At 35.3% G+C, this 22,061-nt stretch overlaps 2 protein-coding genes across 2 annotated transcripts in view; one reads left to right on the plus strand and one right to left on the minus strand.

The window, feature by feature from the left end:
* The first annotated feature begins 7,859 nt into the window (after window positions 1-7,859).
* LOC121987315 (general transcription factor IIF subunit 2-like) lies at window positions 7,860-9,419 on the plus strand. Its single transcript, XM_042541174.1, has 6 exons — window positions 7,860-8,051; window positions 8,243-8,348; window positions 8,481-8,605; window positions 8,733-8,810; window positions 8,906-9,055; window positions 9,236-9,419. Exons 1-6 carry the CDS (start codon window positions 7,860-7,862, stop codon window positions 9,347-9,349), a joined length of 765 nt encoding a protein of 254 aa, XP_042397108.1. The 3' UTR covers window positions 9,350-9,419.
* Window positions 9,420-11,633: 2,214 nt separating this feature from the next.
* Window positions 11,634-22,061, minus strand: part of LOC121984285 — a 32,335-nt gene continuing 21,907 nt past the window's right edge. Inside the window, exon 3 of the mRNA XM_042537149.1 lies at window positions 11,634-11,875. The gene's annotated coding sequence lies outside the window, so the exon portion shown is untranslated. The remainder of the gene's footprint in view (window positions 11,876-22,061) is intronic.

Genomic DNA, 22,061 nt, shown 5'->3' on the forward strand with positions numbered 1-22,061 from the left:
GAATACTATGGGAAGTATGATGAAATAGGATAACATCTAGATCCATTTGCAAAACTTCTTGAAAAAACATGACATATGTGCAAAATATATTATGCTTATTCACATCACAACAAAATGATGTAGCAGAAAGACATACCGCACATTAATGGATATGATCAGGAGTATGATGAGTAATTCATCATTACCCAAATCATTGTGGATGTATGCTTCAAAAACAATAATGTACTTATTTAATAGGGTTACTAGTAAGATAGTTTCAAAAACTCCTTTTGAGTTGTGGACAAATAGGAAACCTAGCTTAAGACACCTGTATGTTTCGGGTTGTCCGACAAAAGTAAGAGTTTATAATCCACATGAAAAAAAGTTAGATTATCAAATAGTTAGTGGTTACTTTATTAGTCACTGAAAGAAATATAAAGGGTATATATTTTATTATTCTAACCATAATCCAATAATAGTATAAATTGATAATGCAAAATTCCTTGAGAATGATGAAGTTAGTGGGAGTGACAAACAATAAAATGTGGATATAAAGGAAGTTAAGATAAATATTCCCTTATCAGTAAATATTCCTTCATCCAGTGTTGTTCCAGTTGTTGAAGAGCATCATATCAACACTAAACAACATGACAAAATATCCCTTAAACTAATTTAAAAAGATCTGATGCAAATGAGTTACAAAAAATAATATTGAGAAGATGCAAAGAATAAGAAAACTACTATTTCAAATGATTATGAAACTTATTTGCAAGATGGTGAACCTAACCCCTTAGAGACTGAAGCAAGAATTGAGCAAGGGGAGATTAATCTCAAATTAACTCAACTCCTTCAGAATCAAAAAATGAAACTTGGTTCACCATCCTTGCCTTCTCTCAGAAAATCCACAAGGCAAAGGCTTTCTCCATCTAAATAGGTAGATTATCACAACCTTAAGGTTACATCTTATCTAATTGCTAATTATCATACTATTAATAATACTTCCTTAAGTCATCAAGTACTCTTAAGTGACATTAACTAAGTACAAGAACCCAAGAACTTTAATGAGACTAATGAACATCCAAAATGAAAAAGGCAATACAAGAAGAGTTAGATGTATTTTTTTTTTAAAATAAGACCTAGGAAATTACAACCCTACCCAAGGGCAAGAAAGTAGTAGGGTGTAAATGAATCTACAAAGTCAAGCACAAGAGCAACGATTCAATATATCACTTTAAAACTAGGCTTGTTGCAAAAGGTACACCCAAACTTATGGTGTTGATTACACAAAAATATTTACTCCAATGGCTAAGATGAACACCATAAGCATCCTTTTATCATTGACTACTAACAAGAGATGACCAATGTATCAAATGGATGTCAAAAAATATCTTTATTTAGGGGGAGCTAGAAGAAAAAATATATATATGCAATTACCTCGGCTCCATCAAAGAGATGAAGGAAAGGTTTGCCGACAAAGAGAGACTATCTATGGACTAAAACAATCTTCTAGAGCTTTGTATGCTAAATTAAGTTCTACCCTTATTAATATCAATTTAAAAAAATGCAATAGTATCTCTTCCCCCTTTATTAAAACTAATGGTAGGAAAACCACCATAGTACTTATATGCATAGATGTCATAATTATTTGCATCGGGATAAAGAATCGCAACCGAAGTGATGGTCGGGAATGAACGAGTAAGGAGACGGGTTATTTATATGAAGAGTAAACTTAAAGCTTAGAAAATGATCGAAGACAGACGAGCGAATCATCTTAATTCATTAAGCTAAAATTATGCAACAAGTGTAGTTTCAAAATCAATCTTAAAAATTAGAGCAATAGAGTCAATTTATGATAGCAATTTACATAAATCATTGTTTAAAGTGTTTAATAGCAATATGTAAACTACTCCTAGAAGTTAAAACAATAAAAAATTTTAAAATAGCATTTTACACAAAACAACTATTAAAATTATCTGATATCAACAATTTATTTCTAATAATTATATTATTAAGAGTAGTTTTGTAAGTATATATATATATATATACCTTATAACAATTTTGGACTTATCAAAATTTCTAGTAAAAGGATCGGAATGAAACCCATCAGGCATTGGGAGCAACCGGAATGGAATATTAAATTAAAGATGGGGATAGATGGAATGGGTTAGTCCTAAGTTTTAATTAATGGACCTATGGTTATATCAAAAGAAAAGAAAACCTAAATCTCTTGGCTTTCTCTCTTAACCCTCACCCTCGACCCGTCTCTTCGGTGCCGCCATCTCTTCCTCTCACTGGATCAACGTCCACCTCTCCTCTTTTCCCCGCCGGCGCGTCTTCTGACTTGGACGAGAGCGCGATTGGTGGCACAACCTCTGCGGTCTAGGGCTATTGACGGGGGCTAGTGGTGTGGAGGGTTTGAATCATTCCGGAGCCGAAACCGCTTCTCCGAATCGTAAGGAAGGCAAGTGTAATCCATTCTGTAGGTGTTGATTTCGGGATGTAGATGGGGAGTTGGATGCATAATGATTCCGAAGGGTGTCCCTATTTCTTGATTGAGTTTCTGAGTTCGGTTTTATGCTCCGTGATTGGAGGTTCGTGATGGATTTCCGGTGTGGCTTTGCTTCGTTGTAGCGATTTTTATTCCATGGGATAGATTTGAGAAGTTTTGGAACCTGATTTGTCTTCTTTGCATTGCTCCTACTGGATAGTTTGGTTTTGAATAGTTTTGATGGTGGGGGATTTGTTTCTTTATTGTGATTTTGCTCTTTGTGATGATGCTGGATTTCGGGACAGATTTGGGGAAATGGGGAATTGATCCGTGGTGTTGTGTGTCCTGCTTCATGTTAAGCTAAATTTCTGGGATAGATTGTAACCTTTTCATTTATGGTTCTTGCTTTTTCGAGGCAGCTGTAAATTTCTGACAGATTTGGAGGTGGTGAAACAATTTCGTGGTGGTTCTTGATTTTCTGGGTTAACTTTGGATTTCCGAATAGATTTGAAGCGGTTAAATGGCTTTTCATTGTGCTTTGATCTCTTGTGTTGGCTGTGGTATTTCCAGACAGATTTGGAACGTTTAGGATGGCTATTCATTGTGCTTTGATCTCTTGTGTTTGTTGTGGTATTCCCGGACAGATTTGAAGCGGTTAAAGTGGCTTTTCATTGTGCTTTTATTTCTTGTGTTGGCAGTGGAATTTCCAGACAGATTCGAAGTGTTTAAAGATGGTTTTTCATTGTGCTTTTACGTCTTGTGTGGACTGTGAAAATTCTGGACAGATTCGAAGGAATAGGAATGGGTGTGGTTTAGGTAGATGTTTTCATTGTTCCCTTATGATACTTAGAGGTTTTCATTGTTCCCCTATGGTACTTAGATGCTTTCATTGATTCCTTATGATATTTAGATAGTATATGCACCGTTTGAAGTTTTGAGTTGGGTTCTTTATGAAAGACATTATAGGAATGCATGTTTACTTGTAATGTATGATATGCATTGAGTCATGTTTGTTTGTTTTTCTGTATATTTATGATAATTGGATGATTAGGGGTATGTGTGGTAACAGTATGGTATGGGTGTCCCAGGATGAGCTCCGGAGATGGCTCCTCCATACAAAAATGATAATGCGAAATATGCTGGCTTAAACCATATGAATACAAGTCTCCTAAGAGGTACCTCTAGAGTTCGTGATCATGGATCAAACAAATATGCTCGAATGATGGTTACCACAAATTTCTCCTATGTATATGCTTATTAGGTTGTACCGGTGGTTTCTTTCATGTGTAAATAAGATCATGCTCCATGTTCTTTAGCTTTACTTTTGCTAAGTTAATCTTGAGTTTTCTTTTAAAATGTGAGAAAATTTCCTAATCCATGCTTCATACTTTTTGCTCTACTTTGCTATTTATGTTGTATACTGGCTAGTGGATTATACTGGTTGCGTCTGGGGACACCATATCATGGGTGCAGGTGAGGAGGATGCCACACTGTCCAGGGGTCCCTATCTTTTTCCTGTGATTTTGTTATGTTGCTATAAGTTGGAGTTTGTTTGTTTGCTTGCATTTGGTGGGTGGTCATATTGGTTCGTTGAGAAATGTACTTCCAATTTTGAGGTTTATACGTAATTCAAAGTTTCTTTTTCTCTCTTAAATTAAAAGTAACTGTGGTACCATAAGTTTTAGGCATGGGAATGGAGTAAGGGCTTTTTCAAGTTTACAGTAGCAGTTTATATAAATTGGCGTTAAAATTATGCAATAGGTGCAATTTAAAAACTAATTCTAAAACATTAGATTAATAGAAGTGATTTAGAGTAGCACTTTATACAAAACAATGTTAAAAGTATTCAATAGAAATAATTTATTAACTGTTCTTAGAAGTTAGAGTAATAAAAACTATTAGTAGTATTGTTTTTAATGGTTGTATCATTAAGTGTGGTTTATAGTAGTGGTTTACCCAAATTGGTGCTAAAGATATTTAATAAGAGCTATTGTAAAACTATTCTAAAAATGTAATGAAGTAGAAACGATTTAGTTCAAAACATTTCTGTTATTAAATTTTCAAAAGCAGTATTAAAACCACTCCTAATAAATCACTCTTAATGCAAGTGTTTTTTTAGTGGGAAGACATCTTATCTAAGGATCAAGTTTTAGCTTTGATAAATTAACGGATGAATTTTTCTTAATAGGTGGTTTATCTAAGAACGATGGATTGATGAGTTGTTCGTTGCGAGTGCTTCCGGATTTATTCCGTTGGCAAGTGATAAATTTTCATGGGATTGGGTTAGTCAATTTCAAAATTAGTCGGTGTAAATTGAATATTTAGTGTCAATTAAAAAAATTAATAATAATAATAATAATAATAATAATACCTTGTGTTGCTTTTTTTTTAACCTTGTAGAGCCTTGGGGTTTGATGTAATGATAAGCGGATGGATGAGTTTATCAATCATTGAAAGTTTGATCTCTACATAGTATAAATAAATGTCTATGACGCTTGATGTCTTGGGATACTAGTTGTCCCTGTGGCCAATCCGTAATTCCTAAATTTAACCAGTGATTGGTGGTAAACTTATGTGACTTCGTCACCTTCAAATGAATATGGGGTAGACATACCTAAACACTGAAAGTTCTTCTACTTGAGTGATTGGTGGTAAACTTATGTGACATCGTCACCTTCAAATGAATATGGGGTAGACATACCTAAACACTAAAACTTCTTCTACTTGTGTGACCTTGTAGAATAATCAAATATCATTTGCGGCCTTCAAGGATTTGGATGCCACATTGAAAGTTTCAAGGTTTTATAGTTGGTTTATAATATATCACAAATATTGATGTTGTGAATATATGTATGGGGAGAGACTCCCTTTCATACCTGGACTCCAGGGTGCAAATCCTAACTCAAATTGTATTTAATTAAGTTGATTCATGTGTGAGCACGACTTGCGCGTGTCAAATACTAGATCGATCGGGGTAAAATTTATATAAACGAATGAATTAATATTTTACCACCTGGATCATCCTTTAGTATTAATATGTGATTAATGCACAACCTGTAATTGCCGATTGGAATAGTCATCAATTGATTATTGAACGTCTAGGGTCAATGAATGACCATTGAATGCAATATAGGTATGAAACTCTTATATAAAGAGTCCATGCTTCCGGGGTTATGGTATCGTAGTAGGACATCTAAATTATTACTTAGGTATCTGCAGTTCGATCTTCAACTATGACATATTTGTAAAAACTTTTCCTCTAAATGTAGGGCGCAACCAAATGATGCTGGGCTTCTGGGTTGTCCACTGCATGTACTTTTCGATTTACTCTGATGATCGTTAGAAAATTTTCGTAGGGTTGAGTCGATCACTCTCAGGGATAGTCAATGAGACTAACTGAGATTATCATTTTTTTTATATAAAGTGTCCATGACCTGAGCAAGTGGAAAAACAATAGCAAGGAAATTTTTCTACGTTTGTCCACAAAATTATTCACTATTGTGCATTTCGTTTGATAGAATCTTCATGATAGCAATTGGGTACACACTTTGTTTATCATAAACAATCAATGCTTGGTTGTTAACTTGGTCTTCTCATTGTATCATAGAAAATAGACGTTCCTCGTAACCTCGAAGCACTGCTGGATGGGGTCAAATCTATTTTAAGGAAATTACATCAAATACAAGCCTTGACATTCTACTTTCCTAAGCAATCAACAACTTCCCGACTTGGCACTCGACATTATCTTCCCGACTCGACAGTGCAGTTGACTCGGGAATTCAGGTCTCTCGATGGGAATACTCAACTCGATTTTCACTTGGGAGCATTCGACTTTTAATCAAAGTACTTGGTTGACTCGATTGTTGGTGGACTCAACTAACTTGGCATTCAGCTGACCTGTCAACTCAACACTCGGCTAACTTAGTCGACACTCGATTGACTCATCACTTAGCATATAAGGCAATCTAGTCTTCTTAGTAGCAATTTCAATCTAGTAATTTCTCTTCTAGGCAAGTCTGACTCATAAAGGTTTTTCATCAATCATTTAAATAAATCGAAAAAAATATAAATGAAGACTAGTCCTGGCAATCAATATTTTCAGATCCGTTTGAATTTCAAATTCTGAATGTCTAATTTATCACCGGATGATTTGACCATAGTACCACCATGCTCTGTGGCAAAAAAAAAATAAATAAATAAAAATAAAAAATTTAAAAACAAAAGTGATCCAACTCGATAATGTTGTTTGCTGTCTCAAGTGCGACGCCGCGCGAGCCGAGGTGGCCGATGGCGGGAGCCGCAGAGGAGGTGCCTGCTCGTCAGCTCCATAGTCCGGCTTTTGACTCTGTCTGGAGCGAGGCCGTGGAGGACTGCATCGACTTCTTCCAGCGCTCGGCAACGGCCGTCACCGGCGGAAGCATCAGCGTTGTGTGCGAGGAAGCTGCCTTGCAAAAATATTAATATTTGATTTTGAGTTGGAAAAATATATATAATCTTAGAATTTATGATTATGACTATAACTTAGTTCGAATGAAATTTGAGTTCGACAGATTCAGAATTGAATTATAATATGAAATAATTTAAATTTGTGTTATTTAAATTTTAATTTGAATATATTTATATAAAATTATGAAAAATAAATAGAGTTCGGTTCCACTAAGTTTTGCTTATCCGTGAATAATTAAATAAAATATTATAAATTTAAATTCGACTAAAAAATTTATAATACGAATTAAATAATTTTGGAATCGACTCGAAAATAGCAGACAAAACTCCATTCATCAGCACCCTTAGATGTCACGTGAGAAGCTCTCCGATGAAATCTGGATCGTTGAACTTATCAAACAGTCCGATGAGTAAAATAAAAATCATAGGAAAAAAAATATATCATTCCAAATTCAACGAAGGACCTTTTTTCCATAAATAAATAAATTATATTTTTAAAATGAAATTTCCAACTACGGAACACTCAAACATGTAAAACATAATAAAACGGGTAATAATGTTTAAAAAGGAAAATAATATCCGTATGTTGGTTAAAATCATATTGTTTGCATATGCTATAAAAGCATAAATTAATATGTTAAGATAATATTTTAATTCCATATCAATTTTTTAATATAACTGTGATATATTTTTTATTCTATAAAAGCATAGATTTTAATATGTTGAGATAATATTAATTGCAGTTGATATGATTTTCGGATAGGCCCATTCATATTCTGTATAACTTTTCGAATTTGTTACCAAATTTATCATAATTTTTCTAACTTACTAATCTGTTTAATTTTCCCCTGACGTTTATGCTATAAATTAATACGATGAGATACAATTTCATCTTTGTTATCTTTTTCGTTGAAGCATGTTCCTATCAATTGGGGGTGACAGATCAATGGAGGATGACAGAATTTTTCTAGATACAACTAGAGCGGAACTACCGGTGTGGCTATTGAAGTGCCCGCCGGCCTTGTCGAGGGCGTTTCAATCGGTCGCCTCCAATTCCTCCGCCACAACTAGTCCGGTCGTCGCCAAGATCACCCATACTGTTGATCTCCTCCACCTTGACGATCCCTCCTCCGAACAAGTAAGTATAATTTTCTCTTTATGTATCCCTTCTTTTTATTTTTATTTTTATTTTTATTTTTCATCTTGGTGCAATTACTCAGCTCACCGTTTGAAATTAGGATTCGGAATTAGTTTATCAAAGAAATTTAAAATTAATTAACATATTTTCAATGTGTTTTAATTAATAACATTATGTTTCTTGATTTGCAGTTTACACTGGAAATGATTCAAAGTAATCCTAATACACCCAGGAGTTACAAGCTGAACATGTCCAAAGATTTTCCACCAATGTGTGTTTTTTCCAAATCTAACCAAGGTAAGCATTTACTTTCGAACAAACCTTAAATCGTAAATCCTAAACTCATTATATTTATTATTGTCCCATATAAAATCATTGCTTGCTTTTCAATGGGGTTAAGTCTGATCGCAAAAGTAATTGCTAATGTAGGAAAGATCTCGGTGGAGGGGAAGGTAGAGTGTAAATTTGACATGGAACCTCAAAATTTAATGGCTTATAGTAATTTATGTCGCGACAGAACGAACAAGGCTGCGGTCGAGACCAGAAAAGTCAAGGTTGATACATTTTATTTTATTTTTTACTCTGTCGACTCATTCTATTATTCCTTTTTTTTAGCCTGAAAAGCTAAACCCTTGTTTGTTTGTTTGTTCGTTCGTTCTTTTTTTCCTTAGACAATTTTAGACTTTCGAGAATGATCATGGCATGTTCATGAGGCCAATGCCCGGCATAGTTGTTGGCCAACTTCCATCTAGTTCGAAGGTAGCATTCTCTTATTCCTTTATTGCATTGCCACACATTTGCACTGCAATTGTTAGTTCCTCTAATTTTTATCTTCAAAACTATTGTTTTGACAGGAGAAGAGAAAACTAACCCAGTCTAAGCGGCCGGATGTCAAACGGGTACGAAAGGACAAAAGAGAAATGTTGAACATTCTATTTAAACTCTTCGAAAGGCAACCCAATTGGGGGCTGAAGCAACTGGTCCTAGAGACTGACCAACCTCGGGTACTAACTACTACTTCAAAATGTCTAGATCTACATATGAATCGATATATAGCTAATGTCTATCTTTTGCCTTATACCTCGCTCAAAGATATTTAGTATGTTAGCTAGATACCCTGAATTTTGCTGTTCTCAGTGATATGTTTTTCTCAGGTTTAATTATTTTTATTTTACTTTGAGTAGCAATTTCTGAAAGAGATGTTGAACGAGATTTGTGTGTACAACAAGAGAGGACCAAAGCAAGGAACACATGAGCTCAAAGACGAATACAAGAATTTTGGGGGGAATCAACAATGAATGAATGTCCCAGATAAAAGTTCTGTTCTCCGTGTTCTTTGCGCTTGCTGGATTCCCTCTCATGTCGAGGTTCACCTGAATTTGGTCGGTGTGCAGCTATCTCCCCTGTCATCACAGACACAGAGTGCAGCTGGTATACTGTGTTTGCTCTAGAAGATCAACAAGACCATCGAACAAAAGTGGAACTCTAAGCATCATCATTCTTTTGATGGTGGTGGTTTTATCTCTAGGCATCAGTTCATGTGTGAAATTGAATTGTACATTTTGATAGAGAAATTTAAGATTACTTACTTCCATCGTACCTAAACTTTAGCACTATAGCCCTTAGAATTATGGTGTGATGGTAAACGATGGGATGACTACTTAAGTAATGAGTAATGAGTAATGAGGATTCAAATCTCGCTTAAGTATATTTGTGTAGTTTTGTAATATTGGACCATCTGATATTTGTGCAAGGAAATAACTGTAATAATTTTTTTTCCCATCGATAAAATATATTAATAGAACAAAAAAAAATTAAAGACAATTTCAGTTAACATTTTAGAGAATCTGATTTACTCTAATAAATATGGTAAACATGGAGACTATTTGGGTTCTTTCATCTACTACACAGAGACTGTCGAAAAAAAAATGATAAGATAAATTTTAAAAAAATATCAAATAATTCTTTAATTTAGTTTCTGATCAAAATACATTTGGATGCTATTTTTTTTTTTAAAATATCAAACTATTTTTTTTTATCAATTTATTAGTTATTTTTTATAAAATATTAGTTGATAAATTTTCAAAAACTATTTAAATAACTGATAAAAAAAATAAATTTTAAACATAGTGAATTATCAAAAATGACAAAAGATATATCATGTTATATTAAAGCAAACATCAAATAGTTAATAAAAGGGTGCTACAATGAAATAAAAGATCTAAATAGGGTACATACTGAAAATTATTTAACCATCTTCTCTTCATGGATGTGAGTCAGCTCAAATTATTGAAGTGATCTATTAGGCTGATGTCGCATGAGGAGCTGCTACAATTTATCTTGTGCCTCGACTTTTCGTTGGACTTGTGTCTCTTGCACCATCTTTATTTCATATTTCAATTGGCATATTTATACTTCTTGTGTAATAATTTCCTCTCTTATAAAATCCATCTTTACTGTGTACTAGATGAGGGAGGAAAATCAGATATCAAAATCTTGGATGCCTTTTAGTGATGGTTCAGGTCCCAATCCTAATTCACAAAAATAAAATATAATAGACTTCTACTAGTTATATGCCAGTGGTCACTATAAAAAAATTATTTTTTAGGGACAAAATTTGAGATGAATTTGTTAAAAAAATTCGTCGTAAAATATTTTGCGACGAATTTTGGGACGAAATTATATTCGTCCCAAAAATGGCGTTGTAACATGTTGGCGACGAATACATAATTTTCGTTGGAAATTTTTACGACAAATTTCAATTTTCATCGCAAAATTCATTGTAAATTTGCAACGAATATTAATTCGTTGCAAATTTCATAATTTTATATATGCGACAAACATATATTTTTGTCCCAAATTTGTAACGAAAATTTTTCGTGGCAAAAAACGTTGCATAATTACAAATAACTACAGACAAACAAAAATCTTATTTTCGTCGCAAATTTGCGACAAAAACATATTTTTATCGCAAATCTGCAACAAATTTAGATTTGTCCCCAAAAATGTCACTTTAACCACATCCAGCAGAAAAAACCTTTACAAATTTGTGACGAATTTTGGGACTAATCTGGATTCGTCCTAAAAATTGTTCCTAATTTGCGACGAAAAACTAAATTTTGTCCCAAATCTGCAATGAATTTTGGGACGAATTTTTATTTATCGCAAAAGTTGTTTCTTTAATTTGTGACGAAAAACTAATTTTCGTCACAAATCTGCGATTAAGTTTGGGACGAATTCATATTTATCATAAATTTGCAAAGAATCATTTGTCGCAAATTTACGATAAATTTGGGACAAAAAGATTTGTCGCAAAATTTATCCTAAAAACAAAAAAAAAATTCCAGAATCTTTCTTGATTTTTCTATTATCCTGTTTACATATTACACTTACAACATCTTCAACAAATTATATCCAATAAAGTCATATCCAACATCCAAACAAGTCATCTCAAAACTAAACACATCATGTCCAACACATCCATATATCTTATATCCAAACAAATCGTCCCAAAACTAAACACATCATATTCATATATACAAATAACCAAAATCCAAACAACAAGTTCAACAAATCATCCCAAAACTAAACACATCATATTCATATATACAAATAACCAAAATCCAAACAAGTTCCAAAACTAAACACATCATATTCATATATACAAATAACCAAAATCCAAACAACAAGTTCAACAACTCATAATGTCCAAACATGAAAGTTCTATCATAATCCAAACAACAAATGTAACAAGACATCCAAAGGAAAATAAAATACATATCGTCATGTCTCAGGAGCTTCGATTGCCTTCTGTGCTTCTTTTCCTGCGTCAAATTACAAACAAACAATAAGTAACATTTATAATTAAAAAAAATGTATCAAACTTATTAATGATATCTGTATCTAACATTTATATACATGAATGAAATTTGTGTTGGTTAGCCCTAGGAAGATCGTACCGGTTCCACTGAATAAAATTTTTTTATACAAGTGTCAAACCTTTCCTAAATAACCTATTGTGTTCTTTAGAAATTAAATTAAGAATCGCAAACGGAACTTAATATTATTGATTTCAAATTTAACTTATCTGTTCTTAATGGTTTAGACTTGGATCGCAAGCGGAATTTAACACTATTGATCCAAATCCACCTATGTTATAAATTCAATTAAATATTAATTTTCAAAATTGGCTTCCAGGTTAAACATGGCGAGACACTAGGCCTTCTTGGATATGGGAGCAACCACCACTTCCTAGACAAAGCCTTTTAAGGAAAGCTAATATTTAATTTCCTTATATAACTCTAGGTTTAACCAAAAGGAACAATCGAATCACAAATTCGAAAAACAAAAAAAAAAAAACCAAACTCGAAACTAGAATCTAATGCCTCTTGGAATTCATTCATCGATCCAGTAGAGTCATCGATTGAGATCGTGGCGGTAGCTGGCATCTCGGACCCATTTGTCACGACCTCGCCGGCCACTCGGGCAACGGCAGTCGGCGCCTCAAGTCGAAAGACGATGAAATAGCTCAAGAAGATCGAGTTTTATATATCTCCTGAGTCTGCGGACTCTTATATAGAGCTGCACACATTGTCCTGCCATGGTTTTGTCGAGCTCTTGCGACCTCCTTGCTACGATCCGAAGCACGTCTCGATGGGGAAGACATAATCTTCGATGAGATAGCATAATCTTCATCTTGTCATTCTAGCTTTTGTTTCCGTGCATCGGCGCACTCATCTATCCCCGTCCGTCGCCGGACTAAGGTATACGTCCGTTCGGATATTCTGTGTGTCTCGGGTGCTTCGCCGCATGTTGATACTTTATTCCTTCGAGTAGGCCATCCAGCACTTCTATACTGTTTCATCATGGCGTCGAACCGACTTCCGGGGGTGTATTGCTTCCTCAAGCTTCATGGTCGTCACCCTCATTATCCGCTCGGCCAAGCTCGGTTGGCCTTTTACCTTCGACCTCCACTCTGCTAAATGGGGACTCCCATTCTTACTGCTGGATCACAAAGAAAATAACTAGCATGATGCGGAAGAAGATTACTAGTTATACCTTCTCTGCTAATGACCTCGAGATCTTCTACCGTATTCCTTTCCGCGCCTTGGACGTCGTGTGGGCGTGAACCTCAAGATGAACACCACCCAAGCTTCTCCTTCTTCTCTATGTTGTGACCACCACCACCACAGGAGCAAGCAAAGGAGAGAGAGGGCCGACCACAAGAGGATCACCAACAAGAGAATAAGAATTGTTATCTCATGAGGCCTTCTTTCCCCTTCTTTTATATTACTTGCCCAAGACAAATAAGGAAAAACTTTTTACAAAAATTAAAATCTTCCTCTTGTTTTTCCTTTTTCCTTTTTCTTTCCTCTTGATTGATTCAATCATCAAACATGGATTGATTTAACTTGATTGGCCGGCCCCTTGCTTGAGCACCAAGCAAGGGTGGCCGACCACATCACCAAGAAGGAAAAATAATTTTTATAAAAGAAGAAATCCTCTTATAAAATTTTACAAGCTCTCTTTCTTAAAGTGGATGTTAAAAAAAGGAAAGTTTTAAAAATTAAAACCATGTTTTAAAATTTAAAACTTCTCTTCTAAAAATTTCCTTTTTTAACATGGTTACAAAAATAGAAAATTTTAATTTTAAAACTTCTTTTCCTTTTTCTAAAATCATGAGGATGGTTAAAAAATGAAAGTTTTAAAACTTTTAAAACTCTCTATTAAACCATGTGACCTAATTCAAATAAGGAAAATTTTTCATTTTAAAATTTCTCTTTTAAAACTTATAGTTTTCTACAAAAAGAAGATTTTAAAAATTCAAAACACCCCTTCACTTTTGAATTAATATGGCCGACCCCTTCTTGCTTGGGCACCAAGCAAGGGGCCGACCCCTTAAGAGAAGATGGTGGCCGACCCTTGACTTGGTCATCAAGCCTTAGGCCGACCCTCTCTTGGACACTAAGAAGGACTTTTATTTGGATGAACTTGATGCTTTAATGAGACTACGACAAGGATCTAGTGCAGAAATTGATTTTGACCTTCCGATGAGCTTGATTATCCCGTGTTCGCCCCGAACACACAACTCAAGTTCATCAATAATAGCTCATTCCACTAGAGTTATGCACACACTGGCCTAATCCCAAATTACATTATGGGCTCCTTCTTATCATGAGTGTGTTAGTCTCCTTGTGTTTAAGATAACAAATGTCCACTAATTAAGTAAGTTACTGACAACTCACTTAATTAATATCTAGCTACAAGAGTAGTACCACTCAACCTCATTGTCATGTCGGACTAAGTCCACCTGCATGGTTTAACATGACAATCCTTATGAGCTCCTCTTGGGGACATTCTCAACCTAGATTACTAGGACATAGTTTCCTTCTATAATCAATAACACACACTATAAGTAATATCATTTCCCAACTTATCGGGTCTATTGATTTATCAAACTAAATCTCACCCTTTGATAAGTTAAAGAAATAAATACTAAATATATATGCTTGTTATTATATTAGGATTAAGAGCACACACTTCCATAATAACAAAGATCTAGTTCTTTTATTAAGTCAGTATAAAAAGAACTTACCTAAAATGATCCTACTCAATACACTTAGAGTGTACTAGTATAATTTATTAGTCAAGATAAACTAATACCTAATTACACTATGACTATTCCAATGGTTTGTTCCTTTCCATCTTAGTCGTGAGCAACTGTTTATAATTTATAAAGAACTGATAACATGATCTTCTGTGTGTGACACCACTCACTATGTTATCTACATTATAAATTAATTGAACAACTATATTTAACAAATAAAATGTAGACATTTGACCATTGTGATTCTTTTATTTCATAAATAAATGTTTACAAAATCTAGGCTTTTAGTATACACTTTAACAATCTCCCACTTATACTAAAAGACTAAGCTGTCATATCTGCTGCCATACATTTGATTCCTATCCCCTCCACATGCCGATCAAAAGCTTTCACCGGAAGGGCCTTAGTGAAAGGATCTGCCAGGTTATCTGTTGATGCAATCTTGGCGATGATAACTTCTCCTCGCTTGACGATGTCTCGTATCAGGTGGTACTTGCGCTCTATATATTTACTCGCCTTATGGGATCGTGGTTCTTCGAGTTCAACTATTATCAAAATAAATTGTGATGATTTTGGCAAACCGGAATCACATCTAAGTCCATTAGGAAGTTCCGAGCCATCCAACTTCTTTGGCGTCGTGCATGCTACTCCGTGGTTGAGTCGCAAGCGTTTCGCAACACTCCATGCAATAGCTCCACCTCCTAAAGTACACATAGCGATATAGACTTCATGTCCCTATCGATTGGAGATGCAGAATCGAGCAAATCATGCTGGTAAACTAGCATATAATCTCTAGTCCTTCTAAGGTACTTGAATATATGCTTCTGCATCGATGTCCTGTCCGGGGTTACTTTGATATCTGCTAACCATGCCGACGGATATCGGTCGTCTATTGCGTGCATATATTAGGCTTCCACAAGCCGAGGGAACGCCATTGTCCTATCTTCTCCTTTGATGTATTCGAGACATCTCTTTAGATAAAGCGCTTCATGCCTAAAAGGTAAGAAACCTTTCTTGGAGTTACATGCTAAAGCGAGCAAGGATTGTATCTATATGAAGCTTGAGATAGACACAACATCCTTTTCTTGCGATCCCTTATGACTTTGATCCCAAGATGTGTGCACATTCTCCTAAGTCCTCCATATCGAATTATTTGGACAACCATACCCTTTCGATAACACCTTGATATTGTTGCCAATTAACAAAATATCATCTACGTATAGTACAAGAAATACCACCACGTTTACATACATTTCTATACACAAGACTCATCCGGACACTAAATAAATCCATATAACTGGATTACTTCATTAAACCGGATGTTCTAAGATCTTGAAGCTTGCTTGAGTCCATAAATGGATCTATACACACTAGATGCTCTTTGCCTTTTCAATGAACCTTCTGGTTGCTTCATATGGATGTTTTCTTCAAGACTTCGTTAAGGAATACTGTCTTGACATCCATTTGTCAAATCTCATAATCCATATGAGCGAATGGATAAGCGTATTTGGATAGACTATAGCATAGCTACTGGCGAAAAAGTCTCCTCATAATCGATTCTATCTTTCGAAACAAGCCTTGCCTTGAAGGTTTCTACCTTCCGTCCTCTTTTCCTTTTGTAGATCCACTTGCATCCAACGGATTTTACACCGGTGGTTCTACAAGCTCCTAGACCTTATTAGAATACATAGACTCTATTAGTAATCATTGCCTTTTATCAAGATCTGATCTATATCTTGGAATGCTTATCATATGTCCGGGATCGGTTCATGTTTACGGGATCAAGTCCAAGACTCCCAAAACATGAATCTCTCGGGGTTACCTCCCCCTCCCACTACGACGATGCAAATGCAGTGTATCATTGTGTAACACGTGTTGCGTCTCGTACTTCATCTTGTCTTGTTGGTCAGTAGATGTCCTCTCTCATTTCTTCTAGAACAATTTTACTTTTGGACTTGTGATCCATTATATAATCTTCTTCTATTGGTGCTAACAATGACCTTCCGGTCTTTAGGACTATAAAATAAATCACCTTCGTTCCTCTAGGATAACCCACAAACATGTGAACTCATACGATATTCTAACTTATTCTCGCTTTCGATATGTTGGACTACCCCAACCGAATATGTCTTAGACTTCGCCTTCGCATTCACATGAAATCTTCTTGATTTAGAAGGTACTAAGTTCGGAGAATGTTGCTATTTCAGGCGTATCCCTAAAACAAATTTGTAATTGAATAACTCATCATCTAACCATCTCCATAAGTCTCCTTCCTTCATTCGCACACCATTCCATCTGGAGTGTACAGTGCAACAACCGAGATTGAATCCGCCTCGATAAGTAATTCCTAAACTCTCCTAAGAGGTATTCATTACCACGATCGGACCGTAGTGTTTTGATACTTTTACCAAGACGTTTCTCCACATGACCTTGTCTATTGAACTTATCAAAACACTCGGACTTCATGTACATCAAGTAAATGTATCCGTATATCGAATAATAATCGTCATAAAGAGATAAAGTATTCGAAACCACCTCTTGCCTGGATAGACATAGGACCACACAAATCGGAATGAACCAGTTCTAATACATTTTGGCTCTATCCCTTGGCCTTAAAAGGTCTCTTGGTCAATTTACCTTAAGATTCACAAGTTGGAAAGTTTTCCAACTTTAATATACCAAGAGTCCATCGGCTATAAGCTTTTGAATCATACTTAAGTTAATATGACCAAGCCTTAGATGTCGAAGATATGTTTGGTTCATCTCCGAAGGTTCTTTATCTTATTAGAGTTAGAAGATGTGTTATTAATTTCCATTTGTTACTTTATAGGAGAAATTGGATTTAATATATATAAATTGCCAACCAAACCAAAACATATAATAACTCTATTTCTCTTTATAACTACATCATTCTTGAAAGAAATAGAATATTCATCCAAACAGTTTAAAACTAAAATTAAATTCTTTCTAAAATTGGTGCGTAAAGACAATTTCTTAAAATCAAACTTCTATTCCTATCAAAATAAGTAGACGCGTCTCCTGCAGCAGTACCTTAGTAGCATTGCTCGTGTAGGCGGTTATCTCTCCTTCAAATAGTCGTGGGTTTATTGAACCATTGCAAGAGTTGCACATGATCAGTGACTCCGTATCTACACACCGTCTGTAGATAACACCGCTAAACATGTTTCAACTACTAGAGAATGAGATATACCTTTACGATTCCTACGAGGCAGTCCTTCAATGTCCTTCTGACCTTGGATGAAGCACTGCCCTTGACTTCTTCATTCCAGCCTTTTGTCCTGTACCATGAGGTTTATTCACCTTCTTTCTTGAAAAGCTCTTCTTCTTCTTCTTGCCGACTTTTTCTGTGAATGATGTGTGAAATTAACACAAATCCTTTGTTCCAGAAACCAATATTTGTTACAAGGGAACTTGAAATTTCAATGGTTGCTGTGTTCTTATGGAGGTGGATAGTTAACTGCAATCAGCATCATTATTGTTTCACCCAAGAACTATTTGGCTTCAGTTGAAGTTAAGTAAAGGTAGCATAAACATGGATATACTTCTTTTATGCCCATACTTTCATTTGCCTCTTGCCTTCTGTTAGTGATTCAAGACCTAATTGAGAAGGTTCATTATCATCATATATAAAATCTTCGATGTAATACATTTGACATTGAAGCTAAAATATAACACCATGCCTCATCTTTTACCCATTTCTTATAATACTCAATCTCCTCGGTAGAATCACCATTAGGTGTGTATCTGGCATACCTCTGAACTTATAGCTTTCAGTTATAAGACAATATCAAGGTTTTTCAATCTATATAGTTGGGACCAGTAGTCTATTTTCTTTTCGAATAATGGTGGTTGAAAGTCATCCTAAAAATCACAAAACAAATAAACTTTAGTCAAGACTCTAAATTTAGAATAATATTGATTCCTCAAACAATACTATTTTAAATTAACCAACACCTCAAATCACCGTGAATTTTACATGCCACGATAGTGTGGACGTATACAAAATCAAACATTTGTAAGAGGAGGTTTTACCCATTAATTTTATTCTTGTCAACCTAACTTTATGACAAATAAAATTAATAGTTGGTTTTCCTTCGGTCACATAAATAATAGCAGTGACTTCGATAGGGAGAATACTATTAGACGTGTCTAAGTGTATACCATTACTTGACCCTTAGTTCATTAATAAGATTGTGTCCCTTCCGATGGAAAGCTCACACGCTCTTGATTAATTTCCTATAGTCATCCAAAATGAAAGTTTGATTTAGTGATCCACAAACAAACTCATCCGATATGGAGGAATGCACTCAGAGCCAACGCGCAAGTTTATTTGCATCACTTACAAACCAGTAATGGAGACCGTGGAATTTATTAAAATTCTTCTCCTACTTAGTTATTTAAAATTGAGGATTTTAACCTATCTTAGCATATCATGCACACATACATCACAGTAAATAAAAGCAATAAATTTGAAAATTAATTTTTCAACTATTATGGCCTTCTCCATCACTGTCTTTAGTATGCTCCAACCCTAGCTGCTGCCATCTTTAGCCACCGCCATCGGGTCCAGTCATCGCATCTATCTTGCTTCTTATTTCCGCTGCGCCTCTGGTCCTCCAATCGCACCACGCCTTGCAAGAATACGATCCGCGACAAATATAGAATTTTACATATATCGATCCTATATTTCACAAAGGAATGTACATGTAATCTAGATCGAAAAATAAAATTCTAAAAACCTAGGGCTAATATAGCTCCTGCTATATTAGTTAAATACAATCATGCACATATAAAATAATACCCTTGACATGTCCAAGGGTCCAATCACACACAATATCTATATGCCATAATAGTTGGAGCCTGCAACCACAAAGTTAGCATATCCTACTATTATTCTGCCTAAATTATGTATGACATGTGCATAATTAATTTGAAAACCAAATCACACAGAGGCAAATCCTAGTTCTAATACCAATTGTTGGTTAGTCCTAGGAAGATCGTACCGGTTCCACTGAATAAAATTTTGTACAAGTGTCAAACCTTTCCTAAATAACCTATTGTGTTTTTTAGAAGTTAAATTAGGAATCATAAACGGAACTTAACATTATTGATTTCAAATTTAACTTGTCTGTTCTTAATGGTTTAGACTTGGATCGCAAGCGGAACTTAACACTATTGATCCAAATCCACCTATGTTATAAATTCAATTAAATATTAATTTCCAAAATTGGCTTCCAGGTTAGACATGACGAGGCACTAGGCCTTCTTGGATATGGGAGCAACCACCACTTCCTAGACAAAGCCTTTTAAGGAAAGCTAATATTTAATTTCCTTATATAACTCTAGGTTTAACCAAAAGGAACAATCGAATCACAAATTCGAAAAACAAAAAAAAACACAAACTCGAATAACAAATTCGAAAAACTAGAATCTAATGCCTCTTGTGTTTAGAATTCATACAAAGAAAAATAACTAGCATGATGCGGAAGAAGATTACTAGTTATACCTTCTCTTTGTATGCTAATGATCTTGAGATTTTCTACCGTATTCCTCGCCTCGCCTTGGACTTCGTGTGGGTGACAAGCCTCTAAGATGAACACCACCCAAAGAGCTTCTCCCTCTTCTCTATGTTTCGGCCACCACCACCACCAAGGAGCAAAAGAGAGCAAAGGGAAAAGAGAGAGAGAGAGTTGGCCACAAGAGGATCACCAACAAGAGAATAAGAATTGTTATCTCATGAGGCCTCCTCTCCCCTTCTTTTATATTACTTGCCTAAGGTAAATAAGGAAAGAATTTTTACAAAAATTAAAATCTTCCTCTTGTTTTTCCTTTTCCCTTTTAATTTTTCCTTTTCTTTCCTCTTGATTGATTCAATCATCAAACATGGATTGATTTAACTTGATTGGCCGGCCCCTTGCTTGGTGCCCAAGCAAGGGTGGCCGACCACATCATCAAGAAGGAAAAATAATTTTTATAAAATTTTATAAAAGAAAAAATCCTCTTATAAAATTTTACAAGCTCTCTTTCTTAAAGTGGATGTTAAAAAAGAAAAGTTTTAAAAATTAAAACCATGTTTTAAAATTTAAAATTTCTCTTCTAAAAATTTCCTTTTTTAACATGGTTACAAAAATAGAAAATTTTAATTTTTAAACTTCTCTTCCTTTTTCTAAAACCATGAGGATGATTAAAAAAAGGAAAGTTTTAAAACTTTTAAAACTCTCTATTAAACCATGTTGCCTAATTCAAATAAGGAAAGTTTTTCATTTTAAAATTTCTCTTTTAAAACTTATAGTTTTCTACAAAGAGAAGATTTTAAAAATTCAAAACACCATTCACTTTTGAATTAATATGGCCGACCCCTTCTTGCTTGGGCACCAAGCAAGGGGCCGACCCCTTAAGAGAAGATGGTGGTCGGCCCCTTAAGAGAAGATGGTGGCCGGCCCTTGGCTTGGTCACCAAGCCTTGGGCCGGCCCTCTCTTGGACACCAAGAAGGGCTTTTATTTGGATGGACTTGAGGCTTTAATGAGGCTACGATAGGGACCTAGAGGAGAAATTGATTTTGACCTTCCGATGAACTTGAGTATCCCGTGTTCGCCCCGAAGACACAACTCAAGTTCATCAATAATAGCTCATTCCACTAGAGAGTTATTATTGCACTACCGCACCAATCCCAAATTACATTATGGGCTCCTTCTTATCATGAGTGTGTTAGTCTCCCTGTGTTTAAGATAACAAATGTCCACTAATTAAGTAAGTTACTGACAACTCATTTAATTAATATCTAGCTCCAAGAGTAGTACCACTCAACCTCATTGTCATGTCGGACTAAATCCACCTGCAGGGTTTAACATGACAATCCTTATGAGCTCCTCTTGGGGACATTCTCAACCTAAATTACTAGGACATAGTTTTTTTTATAATCAACAACACAGACTATAAGTAATATCATTTCCCAACTTATCGGGCCTATTGATTTATCAAGCTAAATCTCACCCTTTGATAAGTTAAAGAAATAAATACTAAATATATATGTTTGTTATTATATTAGTAATCTTGTCCGAAAGCTGAATCAACGGACGCTGGGCACGTGGCGCTCTCCGGTTGCTGACGCAGATCTTCGACTGATCGTGTGGAGCTCCGGCGAACCTGCAAAGAAGTCGGGCCGGGAAAGTGTTCCCGGCGACGACCCTCCGACACTCAAGTCAGAAAGATGAACAATAAGAAAGTGGCTCCAGGGATCCTTGATTGCATACCTCCGGTGAAGTCTAATGGCCTTTATATAGAGCCATGGGAACTTGGTGCACATAAAACAAGATGTACATGTGTCCTACATCATACCGCAGCATGGGATTGTCAGAAGAGCATGTCTACCGCCATACTG

Source organism: Zingiber officinale, chromosome 5B, assembly GCF_018446385.1.
Source record: "Zingiber officinale cultivar Zhangliang chromosome 5B, Zo_v1.1, whole genome shotgun sequence".
In the NCBI taxonomy this organism is placed as follows: Eukaryota; Viridiplantae; Streptophyta; class Magnoliopsida; order Zingiberales; family Zingiberaceae; genus Zingiber; species Zingiber officinale.

What these genes read in the sequence shown, in the direction of transcription:
- LOC121987315 (XM_042541174.1), top strand. Translation starts at nt 7,860, where the DNA reads ATGGAGGATGACAGAATTTTTCTAGATACAACTAGAGCGGAACTACCG. An exon ending in TTTTTCCAAATCTAACCAAG is followed by an intron (nt 8,349 to 8,480) that starts GTAAGCATTTAC and finishes TTGCTAATGTAG; the next exon opens with GAAAGATCTCGGTGGAGGGG. An exon ending in AACTTCCATCTAGTTCGAAG is followed by an intron (nt 8,811 to 8,905) that starts GTAGCATTCTCT and finishes TTGTTTTGACAG; the next exon opens with GAGAAGAGAAAACTAACCCA.